This window comes from Etheostoma cragini, chromosome 15 (assembly GCF_013103735.1).
Source record: "Etheostoma cragini isolate CJK2018 chromosome 15, CSU_Ecrag_1.0, whole genome shotgun sequence".
In the NCBI taxonomy this organism is placed as follows: domain Eukaryota; kingdom Metazoa; phylum Chordata; class Actinopteri; order Perciformes; family Percidae; genus Etheostoma; species Etheostoma cragini.
Window position 1 is genome coordinate 10797828 of NC_048421.1, and position 15858 is coordinate 10813685.

At 41.4% G+C, this 15858-nt stretch overlaps 1 protein-coding gene across 2 annotated transcripts in view; it reads left to right on the top strand.

The window, feature by feature from the left end:
• Positions 1-8983: 8983 nt before the first annotated feature.
• Positions 8984-15858, top strand: part of sdk2a (sidekick cell adhesion molecule 2a) — an 85729-nt gene continuing 78854 nt past the window's right edge. For both annotated transcript variants that reach the window (XM_034894685.1, XM_034894686.1), the window contains exon 1: positions 8984-9385. In XM_034894685.1, the coding sequence (XP_034750576.1) occupies positions 9229-9385 (157 nt within the window). In that variant the 5' untranslated portion in view covers positions 8984-9228. The remainder of the gene's footprint in view (positions 9386-15858) is intronic.

Consider the following 15858-nt stretch of genomic DNA (forward strand, 5'->3'; position numbering starts at 1 on the left):
CTTGTATTCAAGCCTCAACCTTTGCTTGTGACTTTGAATGTTCACAATGTAAACATTTTACTAAGACATTGAACCTTCAGAACATTGCCTTCTTTTTGTCTTTTGTCTTTTATTGTTCTATTTGATATAATATTCCAGCTTTTTAGCTTTCATAATAAACTATTGCAGATGTTAGGGGATAAATCGCAAGTACAACTTAAAAAAGAGCAAACTAATGAAGCTGTCAGCAGGGTGAATGCCTATTGTTTTCTACATTAGAAGTACTAAGAAGCATGAAATACATTTTAAAGAAAATGCTACTGATAACTTCGTTGTTGGTGTTTGTGTGGACTACAGTATTGGAGCTCGCTTGGCATCCAGCACTTTCTCTCTCCCATTCATCAAAAGTACCATTGCTCTTGTGAGTGAGAAGATTTATACACCATAGAAGAGAGGTGGAGAATTAGCTTAGATTTATGAGCGGAGACCGCAATGGCAAGGCACTGGCAGCTGCTACTTGACATTTGAAATAGAGAATGTGGAAGAAAATTGGTGACAGGGGAAACAGGAAATTGTAACAACAGAGAGGTGGAGAAGGGCTGAGAAATGAATGAGACATGAGCAGGTCCAGAATAAAAAAAAATTATGTTATTGGGAAAGCTAATTTGTAATAAGTAAGGCGAGTATTCGTGACCCGATACCGGATGAGCGGCTGAAGATGGATGGATGGATGGAGTATTCCATCACATCCGTTTATTAACTTATCTACATGAGTCCCAATTAATGTGTCAGCAGATAATAATTTTACTACAGGTGAATGGGACATTAATGTTTGCATTATGTTAATCATTATGTTTGACGCTGAATACCATGGCCCCTATAGTCTCAATGTGAGACAGTTAGTGATGTAGATCCCATTGAGAATGTGTATTTAGTGGAGATCCAAAGGCAGTGGGGTGAACAACCCTGGACCTGAAAAACACTTGTGTTGCCTGAGTAAGTGACTAAAATACACCTTTTAACGCACCAGTTCAGCATCCCTCCAGCTCTTCTCTCCACTGTCACAGTGCTCTTGACGCAACACAACAGGGCAAGAAAAGTGTTGTTTACACAGTCGGCAAAAGAAGTAGGTCTGTATTTGAGAAAAATGGAAACAGCGGAAAGCCACAAAAGGATGTTCAAACAATGCAGTAGTTAAACTAAATGTTAATCAACAAGCTATTCTCTATTCATATTTTTTTTTTATTGAACCTTTATTTATCCAGGTAAGTCTATTGAGAACAAATTTTAATTTGCAACAAGGACCTGTCACATTCACACAGTTACACATTCTGATGTTTTTTTACTTCTAGCGTATGCTCACTGTCTGCTGTTTGCTTGTTTTCTGTTTATTTGTTTATTTGTTTGTTTTTGCACCAATTGGAGAAAATGCTGCTGCTGTAATAAGGAAATTTCCCCGCTGTGGGATGAAGAAAGTATAATCTAATCTAATCTATCCATAGGTGTGTTAACCTACAGCCTCTCAAAATTGTACTTAAGCTTAGTACTTGACGACAGCGTCAAAAGAGCATCCACAATGAGTTTGAATTGATCTGCTTCTGAAACCCAGTAACGCAAATGGCAGTGTGTGCTGCTATCTCACTCCCTGCAGGAAACGGATGGTCTGCACCACAGTGGGAGGCTGGCCATCTCACCTGGGCTTGGAATCTGTGCTAGGATGGCTGGAAGATCAGACAGAGGTGACAAAAAGCATAGAGAGGGCTTTTTGGCCAGGAAGTCACATCCACTCAAGGTGAACCGTCCTGAGGTGACATAGAGAACCACAGAGCACGGTGGGTGCTTGGCCTTGCGGCACACATCCGCATCCAAACTGAATCCAGATCTGACTCATTGCGTCGGTGTTCAGGTTCCGTTAATATGCCGGTGGCCTGCACTGTACCCACTGACTTCATCATGATTCCCCCATATTCTTTTAGCCATCTGTGAGCACCAAAACATGGATGGCTGCTCTTGGTTGGGACAGTCCCCGTCAACGCTAGTCAGACTCCTCTTGGCTGGATGGAAAGAGCCTCAGGATCAGGCTAGCTGCCATTAGTCCATGGTTCTTTACCGCCTGAGAGTTGTTGCAGCCGAGTAAGATGTTGGGGCTGACGGGGCTGGAGCCGAACAGGTTGAGAGCCCCAAAAATGTCTTCATCGTCTTAGATGAGCTCCTCCTGTCTAATGCTCTCTTAATCAAATCAGAAAGAAGGCAAAAAAGAGCGTCCTTTTTGGCATTTCCAAAGTGTGTATGAAAAAGTGCCCGTTGTTGTGTCTGTAACCATAAAGGACAGTGTTTGGTCAGAAATGGCACACAGATTATGTTATGATTTACTGATTCTAGGCCAAATCTCTCCCACTGAGATTACGGAACTATATATTTTTAACCTGAAAACCTTTCTGATTTGACCAGGAGACATTCATATTTAAATTCATGAGATGACAAACTATTTCATCCTAAAGAAGAAGAAGCAACATACATTTCAGTGGTTTCTGATCTGTTTGACTACAATCCCTTGACAGTAGTAAACCCCCAAGATGAAACATAAATAAGACTTTTTTATGGGAATAGATAAGGGCTCAGTTGTAGGCTATTGAGGCTCCTGAAGCCCAAAGGCATTCTTCCTGGAGGTTTGGAGACTGACTGTATGGACTGATGTAGGTTGTTGCATGAATAGGTGATAATATCTGACTCCCCTCTCTTACCGCCTGAGGGGGGAAAATACTGTATGTAAACCTGAAATGCGCTCAGTCTATTCAATTGGAGAGCGTCAAAAAGACAACCACTGGCTGGCTCAGTGTTTAATGTTTAATGGACTTAAAGGACACGATTGCCTGTTGGCACTGTATCACATTTATGGAGCAGCCTTATTCAATACCAGGAGAAAGTGTTCGGCTCCATACTCCTAATGACAAAAATGACCTCTATCATAAGTGTATGTCTGCTTAAGTTGCAGCTGTCCAATCTCAAACACAATGTCTTGACGTCACAGGGACACTAATTATGTTTTTGATATAATCACTTCACAAGAGCTCTCCATGATTAGCTCAAGTGGCAACTCTAATGAAAATGATGTCTTGCTTTGTTAACCTTGTGTGGCTTTAACACTCAGGTGTTAAACTGTAGAGGACGTGGGCTGCATACTGAAAATAAATAATTCACATCAAGATTATACAAACCCTTAGCCTGAAAAGCTCCATCAATTGTCATCAACTTTGATGCTGTCATAACTGGGTAATGGTTGGATGTTTTTAAAACCCCTCTTTATAGCTGCTTTATAAAAATCAATATCATTTCATGGCAAATTTCACAAATGCTTTCAATAAACTGTTGACGGGTCATCTAAAGCCCAGCAGCCAATTACATTAGGAAAGAAGAAAGGAGCAGTCTTTTAAGGCTCATTTACAGGACAGGATCACGTTGGTAACGTTTTAATCTCTCTCTATTGGGAATAATTTGTTAATGACAGTCGGCAAATGCTCTTGCAAGACATCTGTGAGAATCATCGCTGTCATTACTCAGTCTAACCAATTGTTAGCACGTCAAAGCCATATGCTACATTCTCTTTTTGTTGATGTCTATATAGTATTTGATGCTAAACTCTTTGAGAGCTAATTTCTGTCACTGGCAATGTACAGTAGATGCAACTTAACATTATGACATGTGCACCAACTTGCCCGTGCAGTTTGAAAAGAACGAGTCACTCCTTGTTTTATAGTCATCTCATTTTCACTGTGATTGTATTGACAAGAAGAAGGAGAGGGCACAGCAGAGCATTTGGACTGAATGCTAATTTCTGTATACACCTTGTCCTTTCTAGACAGCACAAACAATGCCCGACCCACATGGGAGCACTCCAGCTCTACCCCATTCATTTACATTACACTACAGGTCAAACTTGAAAACTACAGAAATCTAACTCTGTCAATGCTATGATATGTGGGCCTTTCAATTGGCTTAAGTTTTGTCAACTAATATGGTATAATGCCATCCATACATGTGCAATAAATCACACCCATTGTTCTGATTAAAAGCATTCTGCCCAATAATTCAATGTGCTGGAATTCTAGATGATGTATGCAGACCAAGCAGACAATAGTTTAATATCTGTGGGATTGACAAGCTGGGTCAAACATGCTGTTTATACTTTAGAAGTCTACCCATGCTAGCTGTAAATGTACCAGTGTTGGTTTAGGAAATCATTAGGTTTCAAAATCTTTACACGGTGAAGCTCCAGGGGTTGTTGTCACCGTGCCTCCTGCATTTCTCACGGGCAAACTGCAGCAACACCAGGCTGTACTGGACACTTGGAAAAGGCAGAAAGTCCACAGAGACCCTTATCTTAATGTTATTAAAGCCAAGATATGGATTCTTCTCTGTTGAGATGTTGTGTTGAATAGGTGCAACAGCATGGTACACACAGGAGACTTATTTCAGAGCGATGGCTACAGGGAAGAATTTCACATGCTAAAACCAGTGTGAAATCATAAGAAACCTCTGGCTTCTATATCTCTATTTATCCCACCTAATCTTCAGTGTGCCCAGGGTATTTTATAATGCCATGATATACCATGTCGGGGTTTAGGGGCTCAAGGATTTATCAATATGATGTCATCAGCCAAAGGCAGTCGAGAACCAATGGGGGAAATTATTTTGCTCTGCATGTAAATAGCTGCTTTAATTACCTTCCAGCAGCTGAATCTGATGATAACAAAGGTGACCTTCATAAACCGGTGATCTAAAAATGAACAGAATACGCTCTCTAATGATTCTTCTTCCATTTTACATTTTAAGGTTGATTCTGTTTACAGTGATCCACACAGAGTTATTTATGAACTGCTGTTAATATGCTAGGAAAAATTGATAATTTCACTTGTGATGTTTTAAACAATTTTTTTCATCTCTTTCTACATCTCAAAATGACCATGTGTAACAGTGAAAGTAAGTTCTTTATATGCTGTAGAGTGCTGCAGCTGTCACACTATCAGCTGCTCAGACAGAGCCAACTAAGTGAGAGAAAGGACAGAGAAACCAAAACACAATTTCTACCAGCTCTGCTTTCTCTTGCAAGCTATTCATACTAAACAAGGACTTGGAGAGGAAGTAGAAACATTATATTGCCCAATCAGTGTGGTGAAGGTCAGGGAGTGACACAGGAAGGAGGAATAGTTAAGAACAAAAAATAGGACACAACAATCACTAGACAAATGTTAAATTGTCAAGTATCATGGTGGATTTTTGAGAATCATTGTTTTGAAAGCAAACAGTCTGATAAAGAATTGGCCCTAGAGGGGCAGTTTACAGCATAATGTGAAGTCATAATGTGACTGTTTGACTCTGCATTGGCCATCAAATGTAATGCGAGTGCATGTGCATGTATACCATTTAATTTGCTCATTTCTGTTGGTGTATGGTGGTGTATTGCCCATGGCAAGGCACAGAATCAATCCCAATAGTGTTGCATCTTTCAGGTACTGCAGTTTCTCTGTCAACTTGAATGAAATGCACCCTTCACATCTCCAGTTTAAAACATTCAATTTCCAGCTGCTTCTCGGGGGCAGAATTCTGCAGTGGAAGATCAATGCAAAATGACTGGAAAATTGCTAATGTTATTTACATCAAAGTGAGACTGGAGGAGACCAATTATGGCAGTGATTCAAGGCAATATTCCTAAGTAAGTTTTCCCTTGGGTAATAACCATAAAACATTCTGATTTTATTCATATTCTTAAACCTACCCCAAATTGTTTTTTAAAAACACCCAAACTCAGACATACCTTGACCACATGTATTGGCAAAAGCTGTGGATGCTATAGTTAATTTAATTGTTTAAAACAATGTGTTTTGAAACATAAGTTGTTATGGTGAAACCCTAATAGTATCTGAATTGCTAAGTCCAGAATATGCACGACGACTTGAAAATTAGGTTTTGTTGTGCAGGGTAAACAAATCCATTTTTGACATGATGTCCGTCTGATGTCTTTGCTGAGACACATGTCATGGCAGCATTTGGGTTGTTCTTTCAATGTTTCAATTTGCTGTTGGAGTTTACGACTGTCTTAAGGAGCAAAAGCTCTGAGAAAAAAATCTGATTTTCTCTGTGAGATACTATAGATGGGGTGGCACGACAAATGGAGCAACATTGTGCATTTTGTGTGTGTATGTGTATCCGCTGGCACCTTTTAGGGAAGACAGTTTGTTCTGAGGGAAGCACATCCACATTGGAAAATCAACAATAGCAACATGTGTGACACATGGCAGCAGTGTCTACAGTGGAACACTGAGAGGAATACAACAGAAGAAAGAACAAAGCTGAAGTACATGGCTAGACTGTTTTCCTGTTTAAAACAGATAGACCATAGTAACCTTACTGTTTGATGTGATAGGCAGAGACTGGTAATTCATGGCCACTTTGTTTGCCTTTGCACTGTCATGTCTCCATGAATAAGTGAGGCAGTGCAGGGCCAATCTAAAGGAAGCTTGTTTCAATCAAGCCATTTCAAATCAGGCAAGCTGATGGAAAGAGAAAAGCTTTCAAAAGGCCATGGTGCATTTTCGATTTCCTAGACCAACATGCGTATTTACTTAGCTGCATGAGAGTGCATTATTGTCACAGTCCCGCTGGCGGTGAACTACAGGAACCTGCCAAGCAACTGTCAGTGACCACGAGAAACATCAGCTTCTTTGAAAATGTTGGAACGTCCCAAATTCTTGATGTTTAGGGTTAGATAAAGAAATTGATGCCTCTAAAGAAAAGACTAATCTCCACAAGTGTTATAAGTATCATGTAAGTAAATGTCACATCTATCTCAACAAATTATTTTTTATCTCAGATTCAGCCTTGAAATTACACTTTATGGATGAAAAAAACTCTTGAAAGATGTTGTCTTCTATTAAAATAAGAAAACGTGACTTGTTAAGAGGTAGGTATAGGTTAAGATGTTGATAATTGAATCTATCAAGGACCCTTGCCATACCATGTGAAAAATGCCATTACTTCATATAATTCTTTTTTATATATGTATTACAAGTTTATTTGTCATTTAGTTTACTTGTAATATGCATAGGAAGTGCTTTGTATAAACACATAATAATGCATTTCCTTTTGAAATGAAAGACACATTTAAGTGAACTGGACCACTTCCGAGAGTAGATTAATAAATTAGATGTGGCAGTGTAACACACTGGGTCACTGTAACACACTGGGTCTCACTTGGCAAGTCAATAGCTGGTTCACATACAGTATGTATAAATGTCAGCTGCACAATACCATATTGTTTGACACCAACCCCCCTTCCGTCCCCCACCCCCCCACCCCAGTGTAGTTTGTGGCATCAGGCAGCCTCTGTTTCCTCTGCTGCAGAACAGTTATAGAGACAGAGACAGAGCACCTGCCCTGGTGCCTGAGCACTGTTCCCAGCAGCTTGCTAATGTCAACCTGCCTGATATGCACAGCAGGGTGGGGGCTCCAAGACAGCAGCAATTTTCCACTGCATGCGAATGAGACTGGAGAGCAATCTGCTGGCCTAAGAGCCTCATAATCAGCACATCATTATCAGGAGGGGATTGGTGCATGGGGTGGCAGCGAGGTGAAGGGAGAGAAAATGAAGGGAGTGAGCAATGGTTGACAACGAATGAGCTCCAATGAGACTTTGTAAGACATGGCGACAATAGGAAGTTGGTTATTTGTAGAGCAAATGACAGGGGAACAGATAATCTTTAGGACTATACAAAGCAGAGAATTAAAGGGACTGAGGTGAGGAAACATCCCGCTGGCAGTACCACCTCTGCTTAAACTAAAACCAGGCTCTTTGAAAAGCAGCTACAGGCTTATAGCACATGATAGCTTGGATGTTCCCTGTTAGTCGATATTACTCACAAACTTTAATGGCACATACTGGTATGTTTTTAAGGCAGACATATTGTGACAGCTCTTTCAAGCTTACCTTGCCCAACATGCATTTTTTAGTGAGCTCAAAAGTAGCAAGGACAACAAAGCTGGCATCACAGCCCAAATGTACCCTCCTCTGTTTCAGAAGTGTGAACATGTGCCATTTATCCTTAGTCTGCATTCTGATGGGGTGAGCTGTCACATATGATGACAGCCTGCCATCCTTCTTGATCACAGACTAATTTCTGAATCACGTTAAACTGTTCGAATAAGCTTTTTCCTAAGCCATTTGTCTGTGCAATGGTTTTGCTGTTCTGCTTTTAACCACACCACAGAGCCAGGGTTAACTGAGGCCAATGCACAACAAATAGATTTATAGAACGGGGATCATAGCCTCCCATTTAATGCTTTATCCTTGGCAGTAAACATCTAAAAAACACCTATTTGGAAAGATTAAGTTGTCATCAGGTAGTTTTGAAACCAAGGCTTTTAGCTTTAATGTGTCACCAATCAATCACAGCTGTCTAAATAAACATTTCCTATCACTTTCCACCGCGTGGTGGCAATAGCGTACAGAGCACTTGTCCTGGCATAGTTTGGCTCGGGTTGTGCGCACTGCTATCTGTCTATGGTCGATTCAAATAAAAAACATCCGTAAGGACAGAATGGCACAATAGAGGTCATTTTTTTTGAATCAAGAAGGCTTTTTTAACCTCTGTAGAAAGGTGGACTGAGTCGATTTACACTTTTAACAGCACAAGGAGCAATAGGGCAGCCTTCTGCTGCTCACTAATGTGAAGTGCCTTGCTCAATGACAGCTGCAATGGGAAGGTATTTAGAGAACAAATATACACATAGCTGATCTTTTTAATTTAATTTTAGAGGACCATTAGAGGAATATACTTCTTTTACAAGAAATGTCAGTTTGAGCAAAAACTGTCATCTAGACATCACATGAACTGACAAAACTGTGTGTGGCTCCACCATCTCGTATTATATTCCTTATTTTTATTTCATTATCTCTAAGATACATGCAGTGGTTATTCGGAGCAGTGAGAAGAGGATGTCAATATTCCGTTTCGCACACTTGACAGCCGAGCAAATTCAATTGGACTGACTCCGCCTTGCACATGCGGGACTTGTCCACAGGCTTCTCATACTACCGCGTGCCTGTCTGCATGCCTGGTGCTCTCTGGCGGAGTGAGCTCTCTCCACAATCCCCCAGTCACTCAACCTCATCACCAGTAAGCACTGTGACCCACAGGACAAGCAGCAGCAACAGCCAGGGCTCTTCTCGGGAACGTGTGGCCACCGAGCAACATGTTCCCAGCGTGGAGAAGGGGAAGGCGCACCGGTGGGTCGTCGGTAGCGCCGCGGACCATGGTTACAGCTGGACGGACTGGACAGGTCGGACAGGTGTGGGTCTCCTGTTGGGTTCTGCTGTTTGCGAGTTGTATGCTCAGAGTTCGGGCTCAAGGTAAGAAGCACAACTCAGATTTTTTTCAGTCTCCCTAATATTGTTGTTAGAGGCGACCAGAGAAGCGCACAAGAAAGTATGGATAAAACTGTATAGTGGCAAACAGGTTAGGTAAAAATATTAGGGCGACCAAAAACAAAACTGACATGATTTTACTGATGTGGTTACATAGCCGAATTTAGACCAGTTAAAGCACAATGCCTGACAATCACTAAATGAGATTAAATTAGTCAATTGTTAAATTCATTTCCTCCAACAACAACGTGTATAAACTGTCCTATTCGCTTCCAACACATATTCCCCATTGGAACTACAAGACCACTTGCATGCTGCAAAAGCTCAACGAGCACAACCAACCTCTGCAAAACTGTGCGCCAATATATAGAAGCAAATGTTGGTTGGTTTAAATGAGCCCATATGATTTGTCATTGTGAGCAATTTAAAATGCATCAGTCACCTGATAATCATTAGGATACAGTATATTGCTCTTAAATAATCTGTGTCTGTAACTTTAAATTTTCTAGATATTCTATTTTCATAACATTTAAAAATTAGCTCCAGTGTAATATGAAAAAAAATGGCCCTGGATGTGGAAACTCAAAACAAATAGTTTCACTGCTTGTAGCCCCTCCTGCCTATATGCCACATTAAAAGCAAAGACATACCTGATGTCAATTTTCGGACTCTCACTTGCAGTCCTTGTGAAAGTAATGGAGCATAATGAATATATCACAAGACAAGTTTCATTAACATCCAGCACATTCAGAAATATGTGGATACAGGTGTGGACATGATCTACACTAAGCATACAATTACTGGGAAATACTGGGACTTGTCACTTGCCATCTGTCAGTGAATGGCATATGCTTCTTGACCAGTGAGAAGGTAATAAGAGAAAAAGCCAGCAAGAGCAAATCTTTCCTGCCTCCATTTTTCAGAATTGGAAAAGCATAACTTCCATTTGTCAGAGAAACTGAAGGTAAGTTGATTAAGGACAAAGTATCTTGTGTGGGCTTACTGAGCTATCAATGTTATTAGCATTCTTGATGTACTGTTCATTAATGACACTCAGCGTCTTCTTCAGATTCCAACCCCAGGGTCATGTCATGTAGAGCCACAAAAGAAAGATGCATATTTGACATACAAATCTTTGAGCCATTTACTTCAATAGGTCCCAAAGGAAGGAAAAATGTATTGTATTGGAAGTTGACTCATATGAGAAATGGCTTCTCTATGCACTCCCCATCCTATAATCACAATGCTCAGTGCACCAGAGTGCTAAAAGCAGCATAATCCCTTTGCTTGTTTGTCTTTGAACAGGTTGCATTGCTCTAAAGTGCTCCCAACCTTATCTGAAAAGAGTCTCAGGCGTCTCTTATTATGCAGGGCACAGTTCCTTTAGCTGTTATTACCACCCTTTTCTCAAGCTAACATGCTTGGAGTCTGTGAGGATCTGTTGAGTGCTTCAAAGCTACTTCACAAGGTTTTACCTTTCCTCCCCAAACAGACCTCTTTCTCATCTTGCAGTTGGTATTCAGGCCCCTTGAATGTTTCCGGATGCACATTAGCATTGGTGAGAGATTCACTCCTCTGTCTGCCTGCTCTTTCAGTTGTGAAGGACCTCCTCTATAGTGCGCAATCCCTGCTTTAGGTCCTTTAGTGAAGACGCAGTTGTAGTCTTTACAGGGGGTCCTCCCACAAGCCAGAGGTCTTGTTCTTCTGAAGTAGGAAGCCAATCTTATCCTCATGGGGTATCTGTGTTTGCAAATGACTGGCAGTGAGGCTGTGCCTTTGCCTGTGTATAAAGTTAGAGAGGCTGTAGTAATTCCCTGAGGATGTCATAAATTAGATGGCACACAGGCACACAAGGTCCCTGGGGGATTGGAGGTGGCATGTACTTGTTTTTCAACAGGTTCCTACTGAAGCTCCTGTTGTGTTTAATACTGCTGGCTGCTCCAGTGCACAGGAGGATACCTTATAGAGTCCACAAGGGAACCTTTCTCCTGCCGCAGGCTGCTCTCAGCATGCCATTTTTAGACTTATTTAGACCCCCTCATCGAAATAGCAAGTAAATAGATGAGAGGTTTTGTCTTTCTTCGTCTCTTAGCGGTCTCTGTATCTTCTCACCCCTCCTCAAAGTCTCTATTGCTGAAATCTACCCGTGTGTGACTGTGTTACTATGCGCATGTTGTTGTGTGTGTGTGTGTGTGTCTTTGTTTGTGTGTGTGCATGCGCTTGATGACGCTTATTGTATGTTCCTTTTAAACAGCATGGACTTTCTGCCAACCGGCAGCTGCTATAATTTACTGGACGTACGGTATTATGCAGCTTGACAGCTGTCAGGCATTTTCAAATCTTTAAATCTTATGATAATCCACCATGCTTACAAAAAAGCATTTGTTTAAAACACTCTGAATCCTTGTGTGATTAAAACTCCCTGCTCTAATGCGGGCACCAGATCATAATTCATCTACATCAGTGACACACCAGTACACACCCGCACGCAAACACATCTACTGAAAGATAGAAAAATCAATGTGTACAAGATTACACAACTCCATCAAGAGAAATATAAGACAGTTTTAATAGAATCAAAGGCATCTCTTAGTTCCAAAGACTGATGATAAACCAGATCGACTCCACCCACACATACAACGCTCTTTCACAAAGAATAGAAAGCTTAATCTGTTTTGCATGTAGCTCCACAAACGTAGACCTACATACTCACATTGATGTCACATTGGCCTCGAGCATCTGATTTTAGACATAATAACAAATCCGGAGCCACATGTGATGAAATCCCTGCTTTTTCCTAATCTTAAAGTCTGGGCTGTTGTAGCCTAGCAGTGTGGTTGTCCGGACATGTCCGGAAAAGCCTGTGCGGTTACAAAAATTTGGCGGTACGTGGACATCCAAGCGATCTAACACAGCTGCAAGGAGAGGCTATAGATGCACAGCGGCCCATGGCAGTGGCTCGTTCTTTGGCTCAGTGTTTTCAGGGTACATGCCCCCAGCGTCTCAGAGCAGAGAATACTGCTTATTTATTTTTTTTCACGCTTTTTAAACCTAATTTTATATGTTTGGCCATTTTTTTAACCATTCAAATTTGGCGTGGTGGTCACTAACACATTTTCCTTTGGTTTGACAGACTCCAAACAAATACATTTTTGCTTTACCAGGACGTTGAAGCACTTTGATCACGTCACAAGTCCCATATGGTGCACAGTGACGTGGGATTTCACATCCACCGTATCATAATCACACACTGTGCATGTTTATGACATATGTATCTACCCTGTTTGGTGAAGTGTGGTTAATTAAACATGTTCACTTCTCCCGAGAGCTAACAGATGTCTGCTGAAATTTGGACTAAATGCTTGTTTTCTTTGCAACATGGCTCATGCTCTGAAAGACCAGCTAGTGGCTTGCACAGCCTCAGGTGAAACATGGTGGCAGCCTGGTTTCTAATTGAGGCTCCTTGTGTGTCTTGAGCGCCTGCTTACCATGTCTGGCTGGTTGGCTGCTTTCTCTCAGGCTGCCGAATGATATCTACACACGTTCATTCATGTTGCCACAGGAGGCTTTATTCACCAAGATGGAACATATCACAGCTGAGTTAGAAAAAAACAAAAGAAAATCTGCGCTCTCTGGCAGAAACATTCGAAATAAATGAATGAAAACGCCTTTTTTGTTAAAAATACTAACAATGCTAATGTTTCAGAAAATAAAGAAAAGTACCTCAGACCTGTGTAAGGGGGACAAATGATTACAATCGGCTTTATTGTTGAAGAACAATCGGGCCACTGTGCTGTCAACATTCTTTAGCTTAAGGAGGCCTTTAATTGGCTCAGCTGAGCAGCAAAACTGTGTTTATAGTTCATAATGGAAATGTAATCAAATGAACTCTTACCACAGGGTTTTGGCATTCACCCCTTGCCCAGTAATTGCCATTTGCCCGAAGGACTATGGTAATGACTATTTGCATGGAGAAAAGAATCCTATCTCCCACCACGAGTCTGTCGCGTTGCCATATTAGAGTAGCTGGCTGAAATGATGACGCACTATGCAGGAGTTTAGGTTTGCTGTGCTAGGGATAAGTACTTATGACTATGATGTGAGTTTGTGTTGAGAATTATATTGGCTAAAAGAAGGTCCATAGTAACTACGTTTTTTTTATGATAGGCAGGATAATTCAAGGGATGATGCAACCTGTTGGGTAAGACAAGATCCTAACCCACACAAATATTATATGCAGACTGATTTTCTTTACCCACATACAGCCTTTCTTTGTCCTATTGGGGGAAAATACAGATAAGGAAAGGTATAGGATTCTCAAATTAGATTTACTAATACTAGCAGCATTGACTGAGGAGGCAAGTCCTTCTTTGGGGGCCAATTTTAATCATAGCTGAGAGTGGTTTTGTTTCCATGTCTCCTTGTTTACTGATGAGGCTAAGGGGAGGAGCGCTGCAGGGGGAATAGACATATTCTTCACATATTAATTCTCCTGGTTAAATGTCTAATCAATCTGACACAGGGCCAGGAGGCACCTCTTCAATTGTCAAGAACAAAAAGAAATGTCTCAAGGACTCAAAGTGGGACAATTCATTTAATTTGTCCAATATAATGATCTTATATCATAGATATTTTGGTAAATTTCTGTTATGCATGCTGCTTCATCAAAGCATCATTCTAAGGAGCGATTTGAAAAGCTCTCAAAATGGTGTCATTACTTTCATCCAGGGAAAACAAGGATTGTGCTAAGGCTGTTTTCTTGGACCATACATCTGTCTTGAAGCCCCCAAGCTGTTCCATGTAAACATTTAAACAACACAAAAGCAACTCAAGGAACACTGTGGTGAGAAACAATGCCTTTTTACAGCATAATGTGCACACTGAATCTCTGCTCTCATGCAGCTTGCCCCTCCTGGGTACTGGTGAGTGTGTTCTTGTGTTGTAAATAAAATGGCAAAAGAGGCAAAGAGATAGAGAAATGGTGGGGGTGTGAGTTCCGTGTTTCGCCTCCCTCTCCTTGTAATAACTACTGTTATTATAAACATTTGTCTTTGTACTGTACATTCACATGAATGAATTCCCATTTTGACATTTGGCTCCATTCTTCAGCTGACCTCAAATTAAGCCAGTCACAGCAATTGGTAATGTTACCAGCAGTAACAGCAAGTAAGTGATGACATGGATGTTATGATCTCAGTGTAACCCAGACCTCAGAGATACAACACAGGAGTCAGAAAGACGTTCAGGTTGTTTTAATGTTCGTAGATAAATATCCAGCGAGGGCGAAAACTGAAGCAATGCTAGATTCACTGTGAAATCTGGACGAAGCAGGGGGCAGGTCGGAGTGGGAATGAACAGCAGCTCAGAGATAAACAGGAACAAACAGCACAGTGGAATCTGCGTAGAGAGCTAAGTTCAATCATGAATCTAAAAAGATCAACACGAGACAAAAATATCAAACCACCGAGCCTAGTTACGACGAAGGTGTATGTAACAAACTGGCGCTGAAGAGGTGGTCAGCCCGGGTATAAAAGCTGTAGAGGTGAATGATGAGATGGGAATCAGGTGTGCAGGTGACGGAGCAAAGATGAGTGGCCACGTATCTTGACCTAGATCCTCTAGGCAAGCCCCCTCATACAAAGACAGACAAGACAGACAGAGGAAAAGGAGAAACGACACACACAGGATGGGGGGAAAAGCAGCAGACCACAACAATGGATACGCACCCCAATGTTGCTGTTTCACCTCATACAGAAACATGTAAAAAGAAATACAAGCAAGTCTGATTAACAAGCCCCACTGCATATGCAACTGGATAACACCGGAAGAGAATATTTCATTTTTGCATCCAGTTCTTCTTCACAGCCTGCTTGTTTGACTGTCAAAGTGATAGCACAAATATCGTGAGACCCCGCAAAAATCGCAATGGCCACGCATCTAATCACGTGCCCGGCATTTTTTTTAAAGTGTGTGCCCTTTTTCAAACAGTTTCCAGCGACGGCTTTTCATTTGGTTCTGTGTAACAAACCATTTGGTATGTCAGCTAAGCATCTTCTAGCTGATACTGCCAACTTTAACTTTGCTTTTTGAAGAAAGCATTTTTTTGTTTATGTGCCATGCCCCATGGATGGGGGTGGGGTCAGCAGGTTGGGCAAGGGTGAGCGGATAAGCTATTTCAGTTCATGGCATACTTCCTATCCACTGGCAAGGTCTTGTCTAGAAAGAAGAAGCGTCCGTGCTCTCCATCTGCAGGGCTGAATTTGCTGCTCCGGCTGTGCTTGGCAGTTGGCCTACCAGTCCCACTAGGGGCCTTGGCGAAATGCCTCAAGCTGCATCTCAATGCTGTGTGCTCAGAATTGATTAGGACCAGAGCTGACTCCCACTCCCCATTGTCCTGTTCTTGGCCACATGGGATTCCATATCATGTTGGATATCACTTTTGTTCCCCAACACCTGGT